Below are 26,948 nucleotides of genomic sequence, written 5' to 3'. Positions count from 1 at the left end.
AGTTGGAGTTAAAACTACAACTTAAGCTAGCAAGATGCAGTATTTTAAATCTTCATTTTGAAGCAAAAATTACTTTAGCAAGATCAGAGCTTAATTTGTTCTCCTTTAGTGTATCATGCTGAATTTATGATCTAAGCAGGCTCTTAGAAATGAGACTCTGCAGAAATGAATCCTTTATTTTCACTACTATGCCGAAACTAATACTGCCAATTTAATTGATGATCACATAAAATTAACAATGAATTCCATGATTCTTACTCCAATTTACTTTATAAATCACCTGCTCCTGTCCGCGTACCAGACTTTCTGTCAAGGTTAAACACTATAAATTGTCTGTTGAAAAGGCTACGAAATTAACAGCCTCATAATATCTGCCTGAACTAAAAGATGCTTTAGAGGATATGAACTCTCAGGAAAAAGGTGAGAGCAAAAATAAAACCACCAGGTATTAACTACCTACTTCCCAATTTCTATTTGCCATTCTGAGATCTGCTGCCCAGAGTTCATATTTATTTTATTTTAGATATGCCGATTTGTTCTCTGCATTAACAAGATAACAATAGTCTCACTGAGCTCTGCAATCTGTAAAGTTGATCCAATATGAGCTGCCAACCCTGAGAGGGCACTCCACCCTTTTACACCTTTCCCCTCCTTGAACCGTCACCTTATCATGGTGGATGGGGTTTGCGTGTCCCAAAGATCCTAGGAGCTATGTTGTCCGGGGCTTTATGCCCCTGGTAGGGCCACATAAGGCAAACTGGTCCTAGGTGAGGGATGAGACAAAGAGCGGTTCAACAAACCTCCAATGACGAAAGAAAACTTTGGACGACATTTTCCCTTGCCCGGACGCGGGTCACTGGGGCCCCCCTCTGGAGCCAGGCCTGGAGGTGGGGCTCAATGGCGAACGCCTGGTGGCCGGCCTGCACCCATGGGGCTCAGCCGGGCACAGCCCAAAGAGTTAACATGGGTCCTCCTCACCATGGGCTCACCACCTATGGGAGAGGCCAAGGAGGTTGGATGCAGTGTGAGTTGGGTGGTGGCCGAAGGCGGGGACCTTGGCGGTCTGATCCTCGGCTACAAAAACTGGCTCTGCTTTAAATAATGAACAAAGAAAGAGGTTTTCATTTTTTTAGTGCAATACTCTCATGCAGAGTAATATTATGGCTGATACTTGGGGGTTCTTCCTTTGCAGAACGTGTTGCAATTATCCCCATGATAAAATTACTCAAAACTGTACAGTGCATGGTAGCAGGTCAGTGTGCAATTTGGGAGAGAGAAGGGAAGGGACAGTTGATTGATTTAACAAAATATGATTACCGGTAGATACATTTTTTTTTTTCTCAGTTTAATCTTGACAGCCTCTAGTCACATTTACATGTATCCTTTTAGTACAACTTAGCAACTGGCAAAATCAACATTGTCCCTTGTTTTTGCTCCCATAAAGAACTTTGAACTTTATTACATATATTTTGGCTCTGTCTTTCTGTGTTCTATTGGTTCTGGTATATATCACGTTTTAGTTTGTATCTTGAAAAATCCACCAAATATTTTTATTTTAGTAGATACATCTACACTTATCCTATCAGCACAAAACTTTTTTTAAGGATGATTACTCTCAAAATGTTTTAAATTAGCGGTGTGAAACTTCCAGAAACAGGTTACCCTCACCATTGATCTTCGAAAACTCTATCCACTTACAAAACAGGCAGCACCACAAACTAACAAATCTACAACTAAAACCAACAGCATATGGGATAAGGCTGCTAGTATGGTTGAAGCCAAGACTGTTAACTAAAAGGTGAAACAGGGCCATGGCATTTTCCTCTTATTTACCTTTGCTGTTTTCTTTACTTCTTTATCAATACTTTATTTCTACCCTTCCGTTGCTTTAATGCCACTATCCTTTGCCTATTTCTTTATCTCTTGGTTTGAATGATTACTACCCCACACGTGGCCCTTGACACACTATGGTTAATTTTACACGGGACACTTGGGTGGGATGAGTGGGTAATAATCTATTTTTACTTGTTTTGTATATGGAGTGTGAAGTGGCTATAGTCTGAACTCTGATATTTTATTAGTAATATTTTAGTATGTTCTCTGATCTTACTATACTTACTGTTGTACTGCGATAGTTATTAAAATATTACTATTTGTTTTGTGAATTATTAATTTTTAAAAATTAATCAGAAAAATATAGTTCTTTGGGATGTGAAAGGAAATAATTACAAAATAATTACCAAATGTATAGGTCTCACCACATGTGAATTGCGTAACAATTCATTCTGTTACACACAGCCTTATTATGGTCTGTGTGATTTCTTTTATGACCCTAGCTGGGTTCTCTTTATAGTTCTCTTACACTATAAGTAATATCCTTTCATTCATTTTCAATGTACTTAATCATATAATACACATTTCTATCTTTTGTAAATCAATACATTAACTCTACTGTCGTTAAGCTGCTTTATTTTTAACATATCCAAACAAAACATTTCCAAATAGCCTTTCAGCATTGGTACATAACATGTCTCTTATTAATGCTCCTCACATTAATACACCAGCATTCACTGTTTTTTACTCAAGATCACTGGTTCTTTAGTGTCATCTTTGGTAATTCATCATCTCCTACTGCCCCTGTTACCTGCAGCATACCACAAGGGTCTGTTGTGGGACAATCTCTTTTTTTCTTTGTATATGCTGCCACTTTCCAGTATTCTTAATAAGTATAACATTCCTTACCACTGTTATGCTGATGATACTCAAATGAAACTGCCTCTGAAACTCAATGATAAGAGTACTCTCACTACACTCATGCCTTGAGGATGTTAACTAGACTAATTAAAAACAGATTATTCCATTTGGGCCTTGCATCCTCCATTAACACTAGAATTACCAGAGCCTACGAAAAAACTCGTAATTCCGTCCCACCTTAAACTGCTTCTTAAATCCCTTCACACCTCTCCGCCAGCGCCCTTTGTTCTCTAAATGTGCTGATAAAGAGAAGCTAGGAGCAGCCGGCTATTCCATCCCCCACCAATTTAGAACGTGCACGAACTTCTCTCAGCTCATGCCTTGATTGAGTATCTGGGAGTGAAGTGGAGTTTTAGAGTGGAAATAATAGATCGTTGTTTGGAACACACGCATTTCATGTCTGTTCCGTTTCTACAGTAACCTGTGTCAACACATTGTTAAAACAGAAACTTTTTTATATTCTAGTAGTAGATGACAAAATGTAGGCATAAACTATATAATGTATGAAGCCTGAAGTCCAAATAGCAAAGAAACATTTTCACAAGAATAACACAATTGCACTTTTATTCAAACATATAACTGCAGAAACAAAAAGCCGCCTTAACATGCGACATTGACACCAGTTTACTGTAACTGACTCCGTGGTTCAATAGATTCAGCCCCGCTTGAATCAAGGGTGACGGGTTCGATCCTGCACCCTCCGTTTTGAGAAGTAAACTGCTCTTAGTCTTACTGTTTTAGAATAAAAGCATACATTTGATTTCAGTCCGGTGCAATTTATGATCTTTGTAAAGGTTAGCTTTTTTTTTTTTTATTCACTTTTCACTCTCTCAGTCGCGTTCAGAATCAATCCATACAACCCCATCTGACACGGCTGTTTTCACTAAAGACGCGCTATAGCTCTGCAGTGTACCACGATGCATACTAACGCTACCCCTCAGGTTCTGACACACAAACGCTGGCGAAGCTGCCTTCTTCGTATCTCACCGTCTCTTGCTTTTCTTTTTATTCAGTTTTATTGAGTGTTCCTGCCAGTCCCCGCATGTTGCTGTATGCTTTTCTTTTGTACCCAGGACATGCAGAGGAAAGAATGGTAAAGACCAGTAACTTCGCGCTATATGCAATCATCAGACACTCCCCATCTGCCCGTGTCGCTCAAACACAGGAACATATATTGGTGTAAAAGTATAACAAAAGTGCACTTTTATTCAAGTGCACTTTTTCCATCGCCTTTTCCTGTAAGAAGCAATGTCTCTCTATGCTGTGGTTTCTATTACACACCTGAAAGAAAGAGACAATACATATGAACATATCCAGCATACAGCAACATGCGGGGACTGGCAGGAACACTCAATAAAACTGAATAAAAAGAAAATCAAGTGACGGTGAGATACGAAGAAGGCAGCTTCGCCACGCCTGTGTGTCAGAACCGGTGGGGGCGTTAGTATGCATCGTGGTACACGCAGAGCTATAGCGTCTGTATTCTGTTTCTTTTGTACTCCAGGGCACGCAGAGGAGAGAATAGTAAAGAGCAGTAAGTTCAGCGCTATATGCAATCATCAGACACTCCCCATCTGCCCGTTGTTTTGTTATACTTTTCAATACTTTTATACTGCTCAAACGGGCATGCTCAAAAATACACGTAATGCCACGAAAAGTGCACGCAGACACTTCATTTCGCAAACAAAACAAGTGCACTTTTATTCAAAACTACCTGTATAACCAAGAAAAAGAAAGCAAGTTACAGTAGGCGATTGATACGACATCTTGCATGGTGCAATGCTAAGAAGTGCAGATTTTCATTATATAAAATCATCACATTCAAATATTAACAGTTCCCACACACCCAAGGACCGTCCTTCCTACATTTACGACACGTGTACTTGTTGCCGTGTACACACCTCTCTGTGCTATGGTTTCTATTACACTGAATGAGCACCTGACACTGTACTTTCTTCCCTGGGGGAAGGTCCCCATCAGAGAATTTCCAGTTCCTGCATAAATTCACACCGATCTGACGCTGTTCGCTTTCAAATAATATTGCATTAGTGTGATTATATTTTCACATATATTGTCTCTTTCTTTCAGGTGTGTAATAGAAACCACAGCATAGAGAGAAGTGTGTACACTGCTTCTTACAGGAAAAGGCGATGGAAAAAGTGCACTTGAATAAAAGTGCACTTTTGTTATACTTTTACACCAATATATGTTCCTGTGTTTGAACGACACGGGCAGATGGGGAGTGTCTGATGATTGCATATAGCGAAGTTACTGGTCTTTACCATTCTTTCCTCTGCATGTCCTGGAGTACAAAAGAAAAGCATACAGCAACATGCGGGACTGGCAGGAACACTCAATAAAACTGAAAAAAAGAAAAGCAAGTGACGGTGAGATACGAAGAAGGCAGCTTCGCCAGCGCTTGTGTGTCAGAACCGGGGTAGCGTTAGTATGCATCGTGGTACACTGCAGAGCTATAGCGCGTCTTTAGTGAAAACAGCCGTGTCAGATGGGGTTGTATGGATTGATTCTGAACGCGACTGAGAGAGTGAAAAGTGAATAAAAAAAAAAAAGCTAACCTTTACAAAGATCATAAATTGCACCGGACTGAAATCAAATGTATGCTTTTATTCTAAAACAGTAAGACTAAGAGCAGTTTACTTCTCAAAACGGAGGGGGCAGGATCGAACCCGTCACCCTTGATTCAAGCGGGGCTGATCTATTGAACCACGGAGTCAGTTACGGTAAACTAGTGTCAATGTCGCATGTTAAGGTGGCTTTTTGTTTCTGCAGTTATATTTTTGAATAAAAGCGCAATTGTGTTATTCTTGTGAAAATGTTTCTTTGCTATTTGGACTTCAGGCTTCATACATTATATAGTTTATGCCTACATTTTGTCATCTACTACTAGAATATAAAAAAACGTTTCTGTTTTAACAATGTGTTGACACGGATTACTGTAGAAACGGAACAGACATGAAATGCGTGTGTTCCAAACAACGATCTATTATTTCCACTCTAAAACTCCACTTCACTCCCAGATACTCAATCAAGGCATGAGCTGAGAGAAGTTCGTGCACGTTCTAAATTGGTGGGGGGATGGAATAGCCGGCTGCTCTTTATCAGCACATTTAGAAGACAAAGGGCGCTGGCGGAGAGGTGTGAAGGGATTTAAGAAGCAGTTTAAGGTGGGACGGAATTACGAGTTTTTTCGTAGGCTCTGGTAATTCTAGTGTTAATAGTAGACCAATTTTTCTGTAGATGCTAACTCCGCACATCAGGTGTTATGCTAAAAACCTTGGTTATCTTTAAATCAGATTTAAGACTTAATGAACAGCTTTTTTTTAGCTTAGGGTTGAACTACGTATCCTTTAACAATACAGCAGCTTATTCATGTTTATGCTTTAATCTGTTTAGACTACTGTACAGTACGTTACTGGTGTTTAACACATCTCTGTCCTGACTACAACTACAGTATTTTAAAATGCTACAGCCTGAATCTTGACTGGCACAAAAAAAAAAAAAATCACATCACTCTTGTCAGCTTCACTCAATTGGCTCGCTGTGAGATACATGGTGGATTTTAAGATTTTATTGAGTTCAACACTTTCATGGGGTTTGTTCCACACTATCTTGCAGATTACTTTATTCCCATATTTAAGCACTAGGCCTCTTTAATCAATTTTAACTATTTGCTCCCTGCACACGCTTAAAGCTGTGGGATGACCCTGCCTTCACTGTAGTGGGTCCTCAGCTATGGAACAGCCTGTCCCATTCAATAAGATCAGCTGCACCAATTGCTTATTTTAAAATCACAGTTTATTTTATTCAATTGACTTTAGGTTGCCTTAACAGTTGAACTTAAATCAGCAGTTAGTACAAAGTTATTTTGTAAATGTATGTGTTTTTATGTCTGTAAACTGCGAAGCAAAACTCGCTGCAGCGGGTTACTTTTTCTTTTGTCATTTTGTTTTTCTTTTATAAAGTACTTTGGCCATCTTTAAGCTTTTTAAAAGTGCCATATAAATAAATTTGACTTCAATTTAATAAAACCTCCTGTATGGTGTTAATGAAATGCACCATATAAAATAAATGCTTGCTTCTCAAAAGCTAATGCTAAAACACAGAAGAATAATTTAAGACAAAATACGATATGATATGATATGGCATAGTAAGCCAATCAGCACAATTGTAACATTTTATCAGATTGTCGATTAGAGTGGATATCTGCACTCCTTGTGCCGTATCATTTTTTTCAACCAAACCCCAATTAAACCAGGTTTCTGATCTGAGGGGTACCGGTTCAGACTATCAGACGGCAAAAGACAATTTTCAAGTTAAATCGCCACTAACATTCAGTCCAAAGCAGATATCAAGGTGGAACTTCGTAACCAACTATTGAGATTGTCACCCAAATATTTAGTGATTTTTTTATACTCTGATGGCACAACTCATTACAGCCCAATCACTGTAAATGTAGCTACTGAAGTCAACGCGCAACACTTTAACGGAACACAGTTGATGAATACATTCCCTTACCTTTGTAACTGTGTCGTATATAGAACATACCACTTCCTCCTGGGTAAATTACCTATGTTCACGAAGACGCCGTGAAAAATTTAAAGAAATCCAATCCGAAGTGAATCTTTTATACGTATAATAACAGTTATTTCGATTACTTTACCGTGTAAAGCATGAACTACTCTCAGAACACAGCATGACAGCCAAAGCTGCAGCACACACGTTTGTATCACGTTCAGTCTACGCAAGATTATCAATCCGCCAAACTACGGACAGCGCCGAGGGAAGAACTAGATACACGAAACGGCGTTTTAACGGTAAAGGCCATTGGTCCCAACACATCTTTAAATATTACAGTAAGTGGTTAAATAAATGTACGTTTCAGATAGTTTTCAACTGAATAAATGCTAGGAGTAAAATTTTTAATCAGTGATAAATCTATATCAGTATCACATGAAGTGGGGCAAAAAACGGAGTAGAAGCCAGGAGCCTGTCCTGGATGCCAACAGTACTTCTAAGCTCTGTAGCAGTGTTTCTATAATAATCATAATGTATTTTGAAATAATCATATTATAATAACAATGGAGATAATTTAGTTACTTTTAATAAATGAAATAGATTGTGGGTGTCATATTGCTGCAGCAGATACAACTTCTTTCCTAGCAGTTTATAGGAAATCTGCATCTTCGTAAGGAAATCGCTATATAAATGCAAATAATTATTATTCCCTCATCATTAGGATAATATTTTCATGTTGCAATTCTGTACATTTTCAACATCATATATATACTGCTGAATATTCATCACAAAAAATTCAACCTTGGTTTCATCAGTCCACAAAATAGTGCTGCAGAGTGTCAAGGTGGTCTTTGGAAAACTTCAGGCATGAAGTGATATTTTTCTTTTTTTTTGGAGAGCAGTGTCTTTTTCCTTGATATCAAGCCATGGACACCATGCCTGGTCAATGTTTTCTGTATGATAGAATCATAAACAGAGACATTAGCCTGTTCAAGTGATTACTTCAACTTTTCAGCTGTTATGCTTTGGTACTTTTTTTTTTACCTCACTGAGAATTCTGTGTTGCATCTTGGAAGTAATCATGGCTGGGTACCCACTTCTAGGCAGAACAGTCAAAGTACTAAATCATCTCCATTAACACTGGTGACTAATGAATATAAACTCTTTGAAATGACTTTGTAAACCTTTCCAGCTTTATGCAAATCAACAATTGTTGATAGTAGAGCATCTGAGAGCTCTTTTTTACCAGGCATTCTTTAAATTAGCATTTGCTTTTTGTGAATATCAAATTCAAAATGTCTTTTTTATAAGTCAAAGTATTTCTGAACCACACCTCCAATCTCATTTCATTAAACTCCGATTTTGTTAACTCCTAACTCCAAATAGTTTTTTGGAACTCCTTAGCCTAAGATTTCATGCAATTTTTACAAATTGATTACAAATTGAAATTGAATATTAACAAAATGTAAAAAAAAAGACATAATTAACATAATAAAATGAAAGAATATTTTTGTTTAGTTAGATATGATATGGTGTCTAAGAACAACTGGTAAAAAAAAAAAATCCAATAACTTTACCTGAGGATTGTCTTGGTGTGATGCAGAAGATGTGACAAATTGCTGATGATAGCCAGCAGCTTGGCCAATGTTCTTCTCTTTGCTACTCCCTCAAGATAGTCCATGCTAGTGAACAGAAGAAGACCAGCTTTATTTATATAAAGTGACTTACAGCATTTGAGGTACAATTAGTTATGTTTCTTTTGTTTTTTCTAATTGGAGAATTGGTGGGTGAAGTGACTTGTTCAGCGGTGGGATTTGGTTTACAGTCCAAAGTCTTAACCACTGCACCTCACTGCTTAGGTTACTCTATTCTCTCAGTCGGCACCTCCTGTTGTTATGGCAATGCTCCAACATACCACTGCATATACAGTGCATATGACCTACATTGCACTGGCATTCCACCTACAAAATCTCCTTTCACATCCAAAAAAATCATTATTTATGCTACACCCTAAATACAGTAAGTGACTAGTATGGTAATTAGTGGCTCTAAATGGACTTGGTATGGATTTTCAGTCACTGGTTCTGCCTCTATGTATATAGTTAATCCATAGCCTTCCATTAGTTAATGTGGCACCTCAGGAAGACGAGCACCTGCACTTTCTGTGAAACCACCTATTAGACACTGTGTGAACACTGAGGTCTCCCCCTCCTACTGCTTATTTTTTTATTCAATTCAACTAATTTTCTGTACAAAAGTTAGGAAATTTAATATTTGTAATTTCTAACTTAAGGTTCAGTAATTAATATATGTTATTAATAATTATTTGCCAGGTCAGTACTGTAAGCCCATGTTGTCACAGTGTCATTGGAGCATTGTAATAGAATAGACTCAGCTTTCTTTATGGCTTTCTATTTTAATATTTTATGTTTTTTCAATGCAAAATCTTTAATTTGTATTTTTATTTCAACAGGAACTGTAGAGAAGTCAGTTTGTGTGTATGTGTTTTTGTAAGTGACACTCCTGTCTATTTTTGTTCTTTATAAGGTATGTTAATATGTCATTACTGTAACAAATTTATGTAAAGTGGGTCTAATTGTTTGGCATCAAAATAAATAGTAGTATATTGTCATGAATGCACGTCAGTGTGTTGTTGCCTTCTAGGCTCAGCTAATGAATGTAATACCACCCCAAAATGAAAAGGAGTGTTGTTGCTAATGTTGTCAACTGTTTCTGCCTCCATCATTTCGAGAAGACACACAGCAAAGGCAACTCACTCTACCCATGTCAGGTTAAATCCTGTAAAACTGGGCATCCCTGGAAAGAAGTGTTTCACTTTGGGTTGAGACAACTCAGAGGTCTGAGATTCACAAGAAGCCAAGACCTGCTCAATTAAGCAACACCTTTAAAACAGAGAAGTCTACTGCCTATAGTTTCAGCTTTGTATTTTCATCATAGGCTTGTTTTGTTTCCTTTGTTAAAAAAAATTAAATGGGACAACCCGGTGGGTGTCCCAACATTTCCTCTTGAATCTGGGTTTCACTATCATCGAACCATAAAATACAAATGATATATGTTATTTGTGCAAATAAGAGATTCTGTGATAATACTGAAGGCAAGGGAGTTGGACAGAAGTCACTTTTATTGTGACAATTCATTTCTTTTGATACATTAGTCAATAGTTCTCAAACTCAGTACTCGGTTAATATGGCTGCAGGTTTTTGTTTCAACCAACTTGTTTATTGTTGGACTCCAAACCTAATTAAGCAACCTGTTATTTCCCAGTTTCTATGTATTATGTATTAGTAAATATATACTGTATAAGAATATACCAATATTTTTTGCTGCATGGGTATAATTTTGTATTTCTTTGCTTACAAGATTTTCACCTTCATTATGACTTTCATTATTGTTAACTAATTGTTCACTATTGTTTACTAATGGGCACCTCAGTGGCTTTGGCGCCAAAGTAATTTTCAGGGTTGTTTACCCAGGTGTCTTTTCTATGCATTGTTAGTTCTCATTATTAAAATAGAATTAAGAGCAAAAACTACATGGAAAAGAGCACATTATTGGAAAAACAACAAAAAAGAGTTGAGCATCTACAAATATGAAAAATATGAATATTTCTAAATGTTTTTGTAAATGTAAAACTCACACTGCTGTGCTTTTCTGAATGCAGAGTAAAACAAGGAAAAAGACAAGTTAATTGAACAAGATCAGTTTGAGATGAGTTTGAGTACTCCTCAACGATCTCCACCTTCACACCCCTATAAGACAGGGGAGTGGCTGGAGATCGTGATCTTCTTAAATAAACTACCAGTTCTTTAGTTTTATTGTCATTGATCTGCAGTTGATTCAGCTCACACCAGTTAACAAAACTGTCCACTACCGTCCTGTATTCCATCTTGTCTCCATGTCTGATACTACCAACTATTGCAGAGTCATCAGAGAATTTCTGCAGATGGCAGCCCTCTGTGTTGTAACTAAAATCTGTAGTGTACAGGGTGAAGAGGAATGGTTACAGAACTGTCCCTTGTGGGGCACCAGTGCCACATAGCATGGTGTCAAACACAGAACCCTGTAGCTGCACAAACTGTGGCCTTCCCTTCAGATAGTCCATGAGCCACGAAACTAAGGGAGCATCCACCTGCATTTCCGATAGCTTACTCCCCGGTCTGGCCGGCTGGATGGTGTTAAAGGCACATGAGAAATTGAAGAACATAATCCTGAGAGTTCCTCCTGGCTTGTCTAGGTGACTGTAGACATGGTGCAGCAGGTAGGTGATTGTATCTTCGACTCCAATCCTCGCCGGGTAGGCAAACTCGAGAGGGTCCAGTGCTGACTTAACCTATGGGGGTGAAGTATTTCCAGGACTAGTCTCTCAAAGACTTTCATGATGTGTGCGGTGCACGCCACTTGCCTATAGTCAGAAGGGGCACTAGGATGTGCCTTCTTTGGAACAGGAACCAGACAAGATGTTATCCATAGATAGCACTGGCACTTTTTTAATACTCAGGCTTAAGTTGAAAATCCTAAGTAGTACTCCACAGAGCTGTGAGGCACAGACTTTAAGCACCTTTAGGCTGATGCCATCAGGGCCTGCCGCCTTGTCAGAATGAAGTCTGTGTAATTCTCTCACAACTTGGTCTTTGGTAAAGGTGGTGGATGGTCTGGTTGTGTCAGTGTTATATCTTCTGTTACATTACCTCACCTAATACATCATGTCATCTGACTCTTAGTATATATTATTATTAGCTCATCAAATCATCACGTGTCACCAACACACATTTTCAGACCCCTGTAGACTCTTCCATTTACCTGAATCCTGACTCATTGAAAGGAGAGTCCTGCAGAATTTTATATTGACTTAGTACTGCTTCTTAGGAGGGGTCTTTGGGCTTTCTCATTAGTTTATCATTACTTTCTGGATGGGTGTTAATTACTCATTTACCTCATTTTCAGCTTATGGAAATCAAGCTGGTGGTCTCTCTAACATAAGACAAACCTCACATGCTAAAGCTTTAAGCTTCATTTAGTTAATCCTTTAGTTGCCTTCATTCCTTTTGCTTATATTTTAATAATTAATTGTTATAACTTAATTTAAGTATATACTTGTAATAATCTGTAAAGATTGAAAATTAGCTAAAAATTCCATAACTGCTGCCTGCCCTGTAAAAAGGGTGCGAGAAGAACGCAGTCTACTTCAAAAGTACATAATTTTGCTGCCAAATGCTGAGCAGGGACTTCAGTGGAATTCTTTCTGTCATTTAAGGGAGTGACATTTGCTGTTCATTAGATGCAAACAGTTTTTTGTGTCTTCGATTAAGTTTTATCTTCATTTTGTCCACTTTCTTCACATTTCTTTGCCACTGCTTCAACACCACACCTTTAGAATCTTATTTGTGTGGTACGTCTAACTAACTGTATCCTTGTTGAAACAAAACTGATTTTGCCTGTCAAACTGATTCACAAGTCTTTTTTTCCGTTTTGGTTGTTTTTTTGTCTATTGATCTATTTTTGTTGATCCTAAAAACTACTACAACTATTTAAACCATTTGTTTCGTAATTTTGTAATATATATTTTATTGTATTGCTTAATTAAGAGGCCTTGATCTAAATTTCTATTTTTTACTATTTTTATGTTTAATTGATATTTTCACTGTGTCTTATTGTATTTTAGTATATGTATTAGATGTACTTCCCCGTATATTCTTTGCACTGGTTGTGTATAAGGTAATAGCTATTTTTATATATGTTTATAAAGACTTCTACTTCCTTCAATGTATAGGTATTATTGACTACTACACACTTTAACACTTTATGTTAGATTTAAGGTTACTTTATAGTTTGGCCTAATGTTTTTTTTATAGGTTCTATGTTATTTAAATTGTTCTAGTTACCCTTATTGTGTGGTACTACAGAATTTAATAGTAGCTATTGGACTCCTAAACAACAAGATGGCCTCAGCACCATGACACTACAATACATTATAAGCCACCACTTATTCATAATTATATGATAACATTTTCATGTGATGGGTTTTTGCTGTGAGGCAATGTGAAAGACAAGTATTTTTTCAGCAGTGTTTGGGGAATAATTGCACTTAAGGGGAAAAGATAATCATAGCAGGGTTTAGGAAATATTTTTGTAAAACTGTGAACAGATATGACAGATTAAAGAATGTGCCTACAGCAGGCTAATGATCAGCTGAAATCAGACAACTTGTTACTTATCGGTGAAGCTGCTTTTAGCTAAATAACATGTCGATAGCAAGGTCCCAACCACCTATTTCATAATTTCTTTCAAGAATATATGCTCTGGTTAGTTTATCTGAGGTTAGACGTTGTGACGGACAGCCAGGACGCCCCTTTGACACTAGATTCGGGGGAGCAGCTATGGGACTCACACTTTGTCCCACGGAACACTTGGTGGCAGCCCCCCTGGGTTGCATTGGAGCCACAGTTTTGGAACACTGGAGCTCATTCCTGCTGGACTCTGTGGCTACCACCAGGGGGAGCTGCACAGCTTAACGAGCCCGTCTGGGCGGGAGTGCAACCACACACGGAAGTGCAGCCGGAAGTATGTCAACGAGCACCTGCAGCACTTTCGGGTGGGCTATAAAAGAAGCCGACAGTCACCACTCCGGGCACTAGAGGAGGACAAAGCTGCCTTGGAAGAGTGGAGGAGAAAGAAGAGTGTTTTGTGGTGTTGTTTTTCTTTTGTGAGGTTTTGGGGACTATGTTGTGCCTGTGGAACATGGGGAAGACGTGCCCCACAAGTGAAGAAAATAAATCTTTTTGTTAATTTTTACGTGCCTGTGGTGTCAGTCTGTGTCGGGTCAGTGCCAACAGAGCGCTTATTCCACAACGTATACAATCTAATAGTATAAACACTTTGTAGTATTTTCTTTTATATTTGCATATTTCCCAATGTTCATCAGTCTTATTTGCAAGTATCCCAGTCTCCTCTGTCTGTTATCAACCTATGAGTCCTATGAGTCATCATTATATACTGTGCAGAATAGCACTTACCTATTAAATTCCTGTTTAAATACACATAATCAAAAATAATGCTAGCTTTTGTATCAGTCTTGTTTACACTTGTGTTCACTTAACAGCTGCATCTTATCTAAATAATTCTATAATAACCCTATTTACCCTCATACAATTGTATTAATTTGCCTCAAAGTTAAGGAGATAGGATTTTCTAAGAGTCTGTGTAGGTTTCTGCTGAGTGCTCTGGTTTCCTCTCACAGTCCAAAGACATTCAGGTTAGGTGGACTGGCGAGATGGGTCCAGATGCAGACCTCCACTGCTATAAGACTCAGTGACTCTGCTCGACAGACAACTGGATAACAGGTTTTTATAACTTGGTTTACTTGACTGATTCAGATAACCCTCCCACAGCCCTAGTCTTAACCATGGCATAAGCAGCTGTTGTCACTGATGTATAATATAGGGTGACAACCTCTTTAATGGAGTGGAGCTCTGGAGGTCCACAGCTGAAGTCTATTGGGATTGGCAACACTAAATTGTGTGTGTGTGTGTGTGTGTGTGTGTTTGTGTATGTGTGTCCAACCCGTGATGGACTGACATCCTATCCATGGGCTGTTCCTGCTTTACACCCTATGTTTGCTGGATGAGACTCCAGCGCCCCATGACCCTGCTCTGGGTTAACAGGCTTAGATGGATTTCTCATTTGTTCAATACCTTTATTCATCTATCCTTTTACCCATCTATAATAAATAACTAAATAAAGTGTTTGATATGTGTTCTATCTTTATTGGTGATGGATAATGTGGGTGAAAATATATATTAATTATTTCTGAAAACCACAAGTAAGAAGAAGTATGATAAACTGTAAATATTATAGATAATGTATGTATTTACTGTTATATGTGGAACTTTGTGTAATGAATTAGAACCTATATGTGATGAACAAGGGTACACAAGAATTTGCTGAATTCCACAGAGGTGTGTTTTGTGTTAATGAATATGTGCATCGTAATTACTTAATTTACGTATGTCTATTTAATGCGCAAAATTACAAAACATTATGCGTCCCTGGGTGGGCTCGAACCACCAACCTTTCGGTTAACAGCCGAACGCGCTAACCGATTGCGCCACAGAGACGGTATCTGCACATGCTTGGTGTTCAATTGTTACACAGTTTGCGCCGCTTTGTCATGATACTAGAAAAATTAATTTGTTATGGTGAACTTTACAGTAACATAAGCATATAGGACACTGTCACGTAGTAGTGAACGGTTCTTCCTATATTATCGTTTGTTGTAAACGTTTTCAATACGATTCATTTTTAAAAATAGCGCTCTTCAATGTGTGCAGGCGATGGGCGCTATGAATAATTCTCTGTTAAAATACAAGGATAGTTTACAATTGTAAAAGTAAAAAGTAAAGTTACGGTCCCGAAGACCTCGGCCGCGTATCCGCTCGTCGTATTTTTATATTGGAGTCTGTACTTCGACGTTTCCAGCTGACAATCCGAGTCGCGGGCGGAGTTTGCATAGTCTCTCCGTGTCTGCTTTGATTTCCCAATCCTCCCACAGTACAAAGACATGCATGTTAGGTGAACTGGCGATTCTAAACTGGCTCTAGTGTATGCGCGTGTTTGTAGTGTATGCGCGTGTTTGTTCTGCGCCCTGCCCAAGGTTTTCTTTCTTGTCTTGCGTCCTATGCTAGCTGTGAGAGAGCAGCCTGCAATACCTAGGAATTTAGACACAGAACGGCGTTCCGTGAAGTATTGCAGTCTGCAGCTTCACTCTGTTGGGCTGTGACGGGCGCCAGCTGACACCCGAAACCCCGTTCAGAATTTAACAGATTAGAAAATACCCGACTCACTTTTCTAGCCCATTTCTACTTCCATTGTGTATGATTTTTTTGAACAAATTTGTCGCGGTGGCGCCGTGGCTTAGTTGGTTAAAGCGCCTGTCTAGTAAACAGGAGATCCTGGGTTCGAATCCCAGCGGTGCCTTTTATTTTTTCTTTTTTTTCCCTGCATGTATCTACTTCATAATCGTTTCACATTTTACTACGTAAAATGTAAAAAAAAATATATCCGTTTCACGGAAAATACCCATCAGGCCGCGGTGTTCCATGTTATGGTGACGTTACAGAGAGCACTGCTATTAATCTTATTTTAGGTAAAATGTCAGGAAAAATATCAAGTTTCTCTACAAGTAGTGACAAGAAAATGTTATTACTATCCTAAAGTAATCAAGCTGGGCCTCTGTTAACGTTTTGTTGTATACGAGAATTTCCGACTTGGGCAGTGGGAAGGATGTTGAGATTTATTTGACAAAGCAAACACGTATGCGGTAAAGTGAGGATAATATTCTTGGTTTATTTGTGTCTTATATATTTTAATGAGAATTATATAAAAAACGGGTTGGTATGTGTTGTGAGACATGGATAAACAGAAGGGTCTGTTTTACGTTACGGATTCGAAGTTCTTTTCATAGCGAGCAGGAATTCAATAAGTACAGTAATATGATTGCATTAAGAAACATAGATCACATTTAACAGAGCCAAGAAAATCAAATTAAATTTGGTAATTAAGAAATAAAATGACAAAAATTTATAAATCAGTATTTATTAAAATAATTTCAGGCAAATGTGTTGTGTGGTAGCGTGGCCGAGCGGTCTAAGGCGCTGGATTAAGGCTCCAGTCTCTTCGGAGGCGTGGGTTCGAATCCCACCGCTGCCAAACTTATCCTTTTTTTTTCTCGGTCGCTTTTGTATTATGATAATGTGGCTTATAACTAACTTTGCTAGCAGCAGTCGTATTCGACAAACACGTGTACAGAATACGGTGCTTTCAGAATACAGCGTTGTAACGTTGGTACATGTTATGTACGATCAGCCACCAAGGTACTCTTTAAAGGGAAGAATTGGAAAAACATTGATCAGAAACATTGTAACTTGCATAGAAAGAGGCATGTCACAGGAGGAGATCTGGCTTATGGTAAAGAAAGATTGTGGCAAAGAAAAGCAACCTGACACGTTTGCCGTGCAACTGTTGAATTGTTCAGGTTGTATGTTTTCATCCATTATTTTATTTTTATTTCAATGACCACCTAATATTTTAATCTCTTGCTTTATCTTCTCTAATGGCAATTTTTTCTTACTCTCACCTTTTTTTCTTTCATCTACCCTTACCTTGTTCCACTCCTATATATGTTACCTGCTCTTTCCTTTTCAGTTGCACACGCGATGAAGGCTATACAACTAAAATATGTTTTGTCTCTAACTTTCTTTTTCAGTGTGGAAATAACCTTTTAACCTTTTTCCCCCTATACATTAATATACTGCTCAATAAAATAAAGGAATACTTTTTAATCAGAGTATAGCATCAAGTCAATGAAACTTCTGGGCTATTGATCTGGTCAGTTAAGTAGCAGAAGGGAGTTGTTATTCACGTTCAGCTCCTTTGGTGTTAATGAAATTAAGAACAGGTGCTCTAGAGGGGCAACAATGAGACGACCCCCAAAACAGGAATGGTGTAACAGGTGAAGGCCACTGACATGTTTCCCTCCTCCTCTTTTCTGACTTTTTTCACTAGTTTTGCATTTGGCTACGGTCAGTGTCACTACTGGAAGTATGAGGCGATACCTGGACACTACAGAGGTTGCACAGGAAGTCCAACTTCTCCAGGATGGCGGAAAATTGAAAAGATAATTTATTTCAGTAATTCAATTCAAAAAGTGAAACACATTATATAGATTAATTACACACAGAGTGATATATTTCAAGTGTTTATTTCTTTTTACTTTGCTGATTATGGCTTACAGGTAAGGAAAACTCAAAATTAAGTATCTCAGAAAATTAGTATATTACATAAGACCAAAAAAAAAAAAAAGATTTTTAATACAGAAATGTTGGCCTAATGAAAAGTATGTCCATGTACACACTCAATACTTGATTGGTGCTCCTTTTGCATGAATTATTGCATCAATGAGGTGTGGCATGGAGGCGATCAGCCTCTGGTACTGCTGAGGTGTTACAGAAGGCCAGGATGCTTTGATAGCGGCCTTCAGCTCGTCTGCATTGTTGGGTCATCCTCTTGACAAGGTTTAGGTCAGACGAGTTTGCTGGCCAATCAGGCATGTTGATACCATGGTCATTAAACCAGGTATTGGTACTTTTGGCAGCGTAGGCAGGTGCCAAACCCTGCTGAAAAATTAAATCAGCTCCATAAAGCTTGTCAGCAGAGGGAAGCAGGAAGTACTACTCTAAAATTTCCTGGTAGACGGCTGCACTGACTTTGGACTTTGTGGACCAACACCAGCAGATGCCATGGCTTCCCAAATCATCACTGTGGAAACTTCACACTGGACCTCAAGCAACTTGGATTCTGTGCCACTCCACTCTTCCTCCAGACTCTGGGACCTTGATTTCCAAATGAAGTGCAAAATTTACTTTCATCTGAAAAGAGACCTTTTGACCACTGAGCAACAGTCCAGTCTCCATAGTCCAGGTAAGATGCTTCTGATGTTGTCTCTGGTTCAGGAGTGGCTTGACACAAAGAATAACACAGTTGTAGCCCATGTTCCAAATACATGTGTGTGTGGTGGCTCTTGAAGCACCGACTCTAGCCGCAGTCCACTCCTTTTGAATCTCCCCAAATTCTTGAATGGGCTGTGCTTCACACTCTTCTCCAGGCTGCTGTTATCCCTGTTGCATGTGAACTTTTTCTGCCACATTTTTCCCTTCCACTCAACTTTCCATTAATATACTTGGATACAGCATTCTAAACAGCCAGCTTCTTTAGCAATGACCTTTTGTGGCTTACACTCCTTGTGGAGGGTGTCAATGATTGTGTTCTGGACAACTGTCAAGTCAGCAGTCTTCCCCATGATAGCCTGGCCTACTGAACCAGACAGAGACCATTTAAAGGCTCAGGACACCTTTGCAGGTGCTTTGGGTTAATTAGCTGAGTGGAGTGTGACACCATGAGACTACAATGTTGAACTTTTTCACAATATTCTAATTTTCTGAGATACTAAATTTTGAGTTTTCATTAGCTTTAAGCCATAATCAGCAAAATGAAAATAAATAAACACTTGAAATATATCACTCCATGTGTAATGAATCTATATAGGAGTTTCACTTTTTGAATTGCATTATTGAAGTAAATTAACTTTTCAATGATATTCTAATTTATTGAGATGCACCTGTACGTGAGATATGTGTGCAATATCTGACCAGAAATTACACAGTGTTAAAGTATTTCTTGTTAATTTGTTAGTCTGTTATTGTGTATTTTCCTTATTTTTGAAAGTGAGTGTTCATTATAGATTGCCATTGACACCAGTAGTTACAGACATAATGTAAAAAAAAACATGACAAACTGATCTGATTTTATTTGCAAATCTTTGGTAGCCCTAATTTATGGTTGTCAAAAATGTACTTCCATTCACATTCAAATCTCAATAAAAGAATGAAAAGAAAAAAAACTGAAACACATTATTATTATTACTACTACTATTTAACAGATAGATTAATGTACAGATAGATCAAATAAAAAAAATCTAAACACATCAAAATTTGTCATGGCATGTATTTTTAAAAATGAGCAAAAATTCAGTGGATTTAAAAAAAAGGCAGCAATCACTATGATTTTTCTGTGTATTTTGATTTCTCAGAAATCAATGTACAGTTCAACTATAATCTAAATTATGTGAATTCGTCTGTGTGGCGAAGATTTAAAAGAAAAAAAAGGCATACAAGCTATCAAGAGTAGCAAGTGCATGCCGATTTGGAAGGCCAGGTAAGAAACACTTTCTAAAGCCAATGTCATGTCATGCTCAGCCATTGCACAACTTCTAGTCAGAAGGGATGTCAGGCTTGAAGATGAAAGCTGGTAATCTTGTCAAACCAAACATGCCAAATTACACATTATAGAGTATGTCAAATTATGAAATTTTGTGATGGCTGTCCATCATATTTTCACATTACCAATGTAATTATAGAGTATGTCAAATTATGAAATTTTGTGATCGCTGTCCAGCATATTTTCACATTACCAATGTACTGGGAGCTGGTTCCTTTTTCTGACAGCCAAACACATGCTACCTGACTGGCAGTGCCCATGCAAAGGGTTTGGGTACAGCAAGTTCGTCCACGATCCAAGCCTTTTTTTCTTATTTTTTTATCATTTTGCCATGCACATAAAATATGCATCATTAGACAGACGAGCTTGTCTCATGTATGTCTGGTCCTATCTAAATGCCAATGTTCCTTATTTCTTATCAGTGTATTATATGCATTGTACTTTCGGGCAAGTGCACACTGCTTCCCTATGACTCAAGACAAAATCAAATCTGTTTAATTTTATCAGGGATAATCGCAGACTATTTGGACTAAATCACTGGGTATGTCTTACTACACAGGTTTAATATTCACAGGAGCACTGCCAGTCCCTTACTCTCTAAGATCATGCAAATGAAGTCTATAATGTAACATGGCCTTAATTAAGAAAAAAAAAGCCAATTAATCCGTCACTGAGCACCAAGGATCAGTCCTAGGAACCAGTATTACACATCTTCTCACAAACATAACTTTTAGCTGATGTGCGCTATAGAAATTCAGACACTAAATTTCTACTTTTCTCTGAAATGGTTAACAATGTTCAGTATATCTGCCTGACCGGTCAGCTCAAATTCATAGAAATAGCCATTCTAGGCTAAGATGATCAAGAATCCAATGTCCACAACATGTTCTAATTGCAGTTATCTATACTAGCTACCTTCTGCTGACTCAGATATGAAAACTATGTCACTAGGTTTTTTTTTTGTGCTTCCACTCATGCTCATTCACAATTTCATAGTTTTGTGTCTTATATATATTGGGGTCAGCTCTTCTGCACCTGTTAACCTCCTCAAATAGACGTTTTGTAAAACCTGGCAGTGGGGGAAACCCACCCATCTGTGCCAGTTTGTCAGTGTAATGCCACTGTTCATAACGCACTCTCATAAGGTGGCGCTGTAATATTCCACTTTGAAGGCGAGACAAAGTTTCCTGAGCTGTTTCTTGGTCCATTTGATCACGAGTAGGCAATTTGCATGAACCATTCAGCACGGCCAAGGCAAACAACACCTAGAAAATAAAGCAGGGGAGTTGAGACAACATCAAAGATTGTAAAATTTACAGCAAAAAATCAAGATGCAACATGACATTTCTGGGTTTATTTTTGATTTGACATGTGCAATAAGTATCATAAAGCACATACAACATCAAATAAAAGACCAACAGAGTTAAAAGGTTACTTTGTATATTTATTAGTGGAGATAGTAGTTGATTTTAAAGTAAAATGAAACAGAATTATTCTGACAGTGAAAGGCCATATTTAAAATAATCATCAAGTAATTGTTAAGTGATTTAATCAATCCTTGTAATGTATATGGCTACGGTGACTTTTTCAAACCCTTTGTAGACTTACCTGACAGTGAAAAAATGGGAATGGACAGATCATCTGACAAAGGCCAACGAAGAAAAGAGACGGGAAGGCAGTGTGCACCAGATGCTTGTATAAAGGGGTAATGTAATTCTCATGCACATCCACAGCAACTTCTTGTGACAAGAAGGGAAATGTGTATTTATAGCCTGTGCAAAACATGAAGATGTCAGGTTTGGTTCGTGTACCATCCTTAAACACAAGTTCCCCCTGTTTATTCACTGATCTCACTCCAGGGACTTGATACACTCCTTTGGGTAGTGGGCAAGATAAAGGACTGTTGTTGTGGCTTATTGTTACATGGGCTGTGACAGTAGACAAATCCAGTGCAATGTCCAGTCCTGAAGGTCCCACACCCAACAACACCACACTTTGTCCAGTGAATGGTTCTGGTGTTCGATAATCATGGCTGTGCATTATACGTCCTAGGAGAAGAAGATTTCAAAAAAGAAAAAAAACACAACAAATTGAATAAGAATTTGATAAAAGAATGGAGGGTTAACAAAGAATTGATACTGTTGTATTCTGTTGTCTACTAGACATATCTTACTGACAATACAAACAGAAAGGACAGTTTAATACTAATCAGTTTGAAACTGAAACAAGCCTCTATTTTTATATGTGTGCATTTCTTAATTTATGAAGTTTGCATATTTTTTGCTATCTGTAAACATGTTAGTGTTCTAGGTCAGTGGTTCTCAAACTGTGGTATGCGTACCTTTTCAGGTGGTACGCATCGCTGTCCCTGAAATTTAATTTATCTGTGCCAAACCCTTTATGACAAGCCTGTTGTGAGCAAAAACCAATGAAACTGTTTAAATACAATAATACGTGGATTCCCAAATTTAGTGTGGTGTGAAATTTCGTAATCTGAATAAATAAAACCTATTATTTGAATCAGTATTTAGTTCATTTAACACTACCATAAGTCAACTTCTACTTCTTCACTGTTTGAGCTTTTGGTCACTAGATGAAAGCACAACGCCGACACTATTTAGTCTTCGGTAACTCTGCCTCACAGAAACCGCTCGCCTTTGTTGTTATATGTGCACTGCCGCTGTATCGCATCGTAGTCACTAGATCGAAGCACAAAGCTGATACCATTTCGTCTTCGTTACCTGCGTCACATACAGGCCGAAGGCAGGATTTAGTTTCGGGGCGGAATTTATCAATTTATGTATATGCACAAATTTCTTCATTAATTTTATGCATAATTTCTTCCAATCCTTTAACTTTTATTCAGATTTTGGGGCGGTTTAGACCCGAACTCCCCCCACCCCCTTACATCTCTCCCTCCCTTTTAACAAGGCACGGGTGGTACGTAATGCAACTCACTTAACCTCAGGTGGTACTTGATGTCCAAAGGTTTGGGAACCCCTGTTCTAGGACAGCCCTTTGCGAAGGGAACTATACAAAATAAACTGAAACAAATTTAATCTTGACTAACGTTATCATTTTATTGTACTTAGTGTTTCCACTTCACTAGTGGGACAAAAATGGCTACATTTAGAAAAATAAAAAAAAGGACACGCTTTATACCCAAAAAATAAGCTAAGAATATTTTCGTGACAGCAAAACCAGAAAAAAGGGGCCATGAGGTTGACAAATGAATTAGGATAGCCCATTTGCCGATCCACAACGTAGAAATTTTCAGGCTCTTCAATATCGTTAAATACAGTAAATTCTTCTTAAGAGCAACTCTTCAATTCAAACCACAGGCCATTACAAAATACTAATTTTGTTATCTGTCAGCCTTTATCTGTAGCACTTTTAGCTACATTATTTGTATGAAAATGTGTTATAGAAATAAATTTTGTTTAATGTATGTTTATGGTGATAATCACCCTGGAATGTCCACATGTAAGCAGTTCACACCATTCAGTCTAATGCCATCATATTTGTTTTCAGCGATCTTAACAAAAGTCCTATGGCCAGAGGTTGCCAAAATAACAACCATCAACAATTTACTGCTATAACTCATGGTGGTAGGAGACTTTTATTTTGTTAAACTAGGAGGCTTCGCCCCCTGCTTGCTTCGCTTGCCAACCCCCGTGTTTGGTTTTCCAGATACACACTTGTAAGATTTTTTTTTACTTTAAATTGTTGCTATTTCATTAGTTTCACTTTTATTTCAGAACTTCTGTAAAAACAATATTTGGAATCTTTCGTGTCTCAATATGCTGAATCTTTTAAATGAGGTCTATGAGACTTGTGTTTTGCACCATAACTCAGGATAGGTTTCTCTGTTTGGAATTTCAGCACAGACAAAACGATCCACATCATCAGCATTTAATAATTTTTTTTTGCAAAGTAACCAATAAATGCCTATGAGTTAAACCCCGTTTTTGAAATTCTCTGACTTAAACTAATTTCCTTTTGTTTGCGTCAATGCAATCTGTACTATCTTTTTTTTGATACTGTAGCGATTGACGTAATAAAGTGTCACAAAAGGTCTACTTCAACAATCGCCAACTGCGTAACCCCAAACACAACTTTCTAGCATCCTCTCCAACCTCTCCTTCCACGGGTCTCGCCTCCCCTTTACCGCATCAATCAGCACCTAGCTATCAGTCTTCTGTGCTGTACTCTGCCCTCCCTCAATCAGACCTAAAAGTCAGTTAAAATAAAAAAGGCTTCAGCTTGGCTGGGATGCTACAATACTTTCAAATTTTACTGCTTTCATATTCTGTACCTTTCTCTGCATGTGAATCGCACCTTGGGTCTCTTTTCTCCGCGCTGCTCGCTCTTCTTTGTCGAGAGCACAGGATCTGTGTGTGCCACGTGACTGAATGTTTTGCTGGCTGTCCATGCTCTTGTTTGATAAGAAGGGCGTGTCTTGCAAGAATCTTATGTTTCACGTCCCTGCGAGACTGCCCTGGGACAATCTCTTGGCACCAAGTCTCATGTTTACGGTCCCCGCGAGACACTCCGTGGCCAGTCTTTTAAATGTCCACCGAGAACATCCAATAAGATCACGCAACATTGTCTTGCTTTTCCATTCCAGGATTTTTTTTTTTATATAGAGAGATATTTTCCTTTTCTGACACAAAATGCACAGACGGTGTGCATAGCCAATGACTTTATTTTTTTACTTGTTGCTCCTCTTGTCTTTCTTAGCATGTCTAATTTTTCATAAGAATACTTGAGGAATTGCATTGTCTGGTTGAGGTCACCAACTGAACCATGGATTCATTTTCTTAAACCTCCATTACCATTTTTTTGCTGTGTGTGGAGACCACACATTTACATTGTCATCCGAAGTAGAAAGCTTAAGATTAGATATTTATTTTTATATCACTTAGCAAATTTGAGAATATACTAAACAATTTGCATCTTTTGCTCAATCAGCTGTTTGTCATTCTTCTTGTCACTGTATGTGCTATCCTTTTTTATACAGTGATGAAATAGGAATTCTAAAACTGTTACTTAGGCCTGATACGTGGTAAATATTTTTTAAAACAAATGGCATCTTTAATATCTTCATTAACTTGCAAATGTTTGTAGTGTTCCTATTTTTTGGGAATAAATATACTCCCTGCCTGTTTACATGAAATTTTCTTCTTTTTTTTTAACAAAAATACTATACAAATGAAAGCCGGGTGGCAAGGTGGTGCAGTGGGTAGTGCTGCTGCCTCGGAGTTAGGACACCCGGGTTCGCTGGAGTTTGCATGTTCTCCCCGTGTCTGCGTGGGTTTCCTCCTGGTGTTCCAGTTTCCTCCCACAGTGCAAAGACATGCAGGTTAGGTGCATTGGTAATTCTAAATTGTCCCTGCTGTGTGTGTGTGTGCTCTGCGGTGGGCTGGCGCCCTGCCCAGGGTTTGTTTCCTGCCTTGCGCCTTGGCTCCAGCAGACCCCCATGACCCTGTAGTTAGGATATAGCAGGTTGGATAATGGATGGATGAAACCCCACTGAACATACATTTGAGTAGAATGAAGTTAATTTAAGCTTAGCAATCTTAGTGGACAGTGTTACACCCATGCACAGAACACTGGCTAAATAACTGACCAAGGTGTTTAGCATGTACAACTTTCATTCATTTCAATATCCCTGTAAATCCAATGTGGTTGTGTGAAGGGCTTTGGAGAGGAGCTGGGGAAAAGGCAGCATTGGAGGGCTTGTCATCTGCTAGGAACACTTGTCCTCCTAAGAAACTCCTCACATCAAATGTAAGACAGAGCCTCTTAGTGAAGGTTGTATATAAATGATATTGTAAATATTGTTATACTGAACATTTTTGAACAGTTTGTTAGATGCTGGACAATGATCTAACATTCTGCTTGCTTTATAAATGCCCTCACTAACTCAGGAACTAAAGATTGGTTGATTATCAAGTGTAAAGTGAACCTGTGGATCAGCATGGTAATTTTTTTGAGCATGCTCCATGATGGATAGAGCTTGCTTCCAGGGCTTTTGTTTTCTTGTACATATTGTCAGACTCCTAGCCCCAATGAGGATAAAAGTGGCAATGGGCACAGAATACAGTAGGTGGGTAAGTAATTTCAGCTAGTATTGAAGATAAAGTATATTCTGAAGAATTCTGAACCTGACCCGCCACCCCAAGCACCTATCTATTTAAAAAAAAGCAACATACAGAAAGATAACATAAAAACATCTTCATTAATTTAAGACTAACTTATGAAGTGTGATTTTGTAGTAATTTAGTATAAGTTTTAAGCTCACAATAAGTCTTAAAGTTCAGATGTGGTTATTGGCATATAGGATAGGCTTACTTCAGCTTGTTATAATACATTTTGCTATAATATTAAGGTTAATTTCACTGTCTCTGTAAAACACTTTTAAAGGATTCATTCACATGTGTAGGCCACGTGTGGCATACAGGGGCTAGTCTGCCTGCATTTAGAAACCACTAGTTTACCAGTTTTGAAGGGGACAACTGCAGTGTAGGCATTGCGCTATTATTGTATTTTTGGAGGTGGGGTTGAGCCTGTTCTGTCCTTGTTTGGAGACCAGAGAGGAGCAGCACGTGGTGCATCCAGTATATAAGGCTTGTACATCTGCCAAACCCTTCGAAGCCGTCGGCCAGATGATGTTGCCTTCATCCGTCCCGAAAATCCTTTCAGCGCAGTGACGAAAAATGGCAGACTCTATAGATTAAAATCCGACCTTGGTAGTGTCTGCTATAAGCTTCCTTCGTCTGTTATACCGCGTAAACTGTCATTAA

At 38.3% G+C, this 26,948-nt stretch overlaps 2 protein-coding genes and 3 non-coding genes across 5 annotated transcripts in view; 2 read left to right on the top strand and 3 right to left on the bottom strand.

Annotated features, from left to right (window-relative positions):
- The window catches only part of snapc2 (small nuclear RNA activating complex, polypeptide 2), a 44,137-nt gene extending 36,622 nt beyond the window's left edge, over window positions 1-7,515 (bottom strand). The window contains exon 1 of the mRNA XM_039747389.1: window positions 7,291-7,515. The gene's annotated coding sequence lies outside the window, so the exon portion shown is untranslated. The remainder of the gene's footprint in view (window positions 1-7,290) is intronic.
- A 7,836-nt stretch (window positions 7,516-15,351) lies between these two features.
- trnan-guu lies at window positions 15,352-15,425 on the bottom strand. The gene has a single exon. It is a non-coding gene; the product is annotated as a tRNA-Asn (tRNA).
- Window positions 15,426-16,210: 785 nt separating this feature from the next.
- On the top strand, window positions 16,211-16,284 carry trnat-agu. The gene has a single exon. It is a non-coding gene; the product is annotated as a tRNA-Thr (tRNA).
- Window positions 16,285-16,934: 650 nt separating this feature from the next.
- trnal-aag lies at window positions 16,935-17,016 on the top strand. The gene has a single exon. It is a non-coding gene; the product is annotated as a tRNA-Leu (tRNA).
- Window positions 17,017-19,642: 2,626 nt separating this feature from the next.
- Window positions 19,643-26,948, bottom strand: part of LOC120525255 (flavin-containing monooxygenase FMO GS-OX-like 4) — a 40,342-nt gene continuing 33,036 nt past the window's right edge. The window contains exons 6-7 of the mRNA XM_039747388.1: window positions 21,751-22,190; window positions 19,643-21,407 (exon numbers count right to left, since the gene is read on the bottom strand). Coding sequence (XP_039603322.1) covers window positions 21,090-21,407; window positions 21,751-22,190 — 758 coding nt within the window. The 3' untranslated portion in view covers window positions 19,643-21,089. The remainder of the gene's footprint in view (window positions 21,408-21,750; window positions 22,191-26,948) is intronic.

The sequence above is a fragment of the Polypterus senegalus genome, chromosome 3 (assembly GCF_016835505.1).
Source record: "Polypterus senegalus isolate Bchr_013 chromosome 3, ASM1683550v1, whole genome shotgun sequence".
NCBI classification, from domain to species: Eukaryota; Metazoa; Chordata; class Cladistia; order Polypteriformes; family Polypteridae; genus Polypterus; species Polypterus senegalus.
The sequence above is the reverse complement of the archived record's forward strand: the minus strand, read 5'-3'. Positions and strand labels throughout refer to the sequence as shown.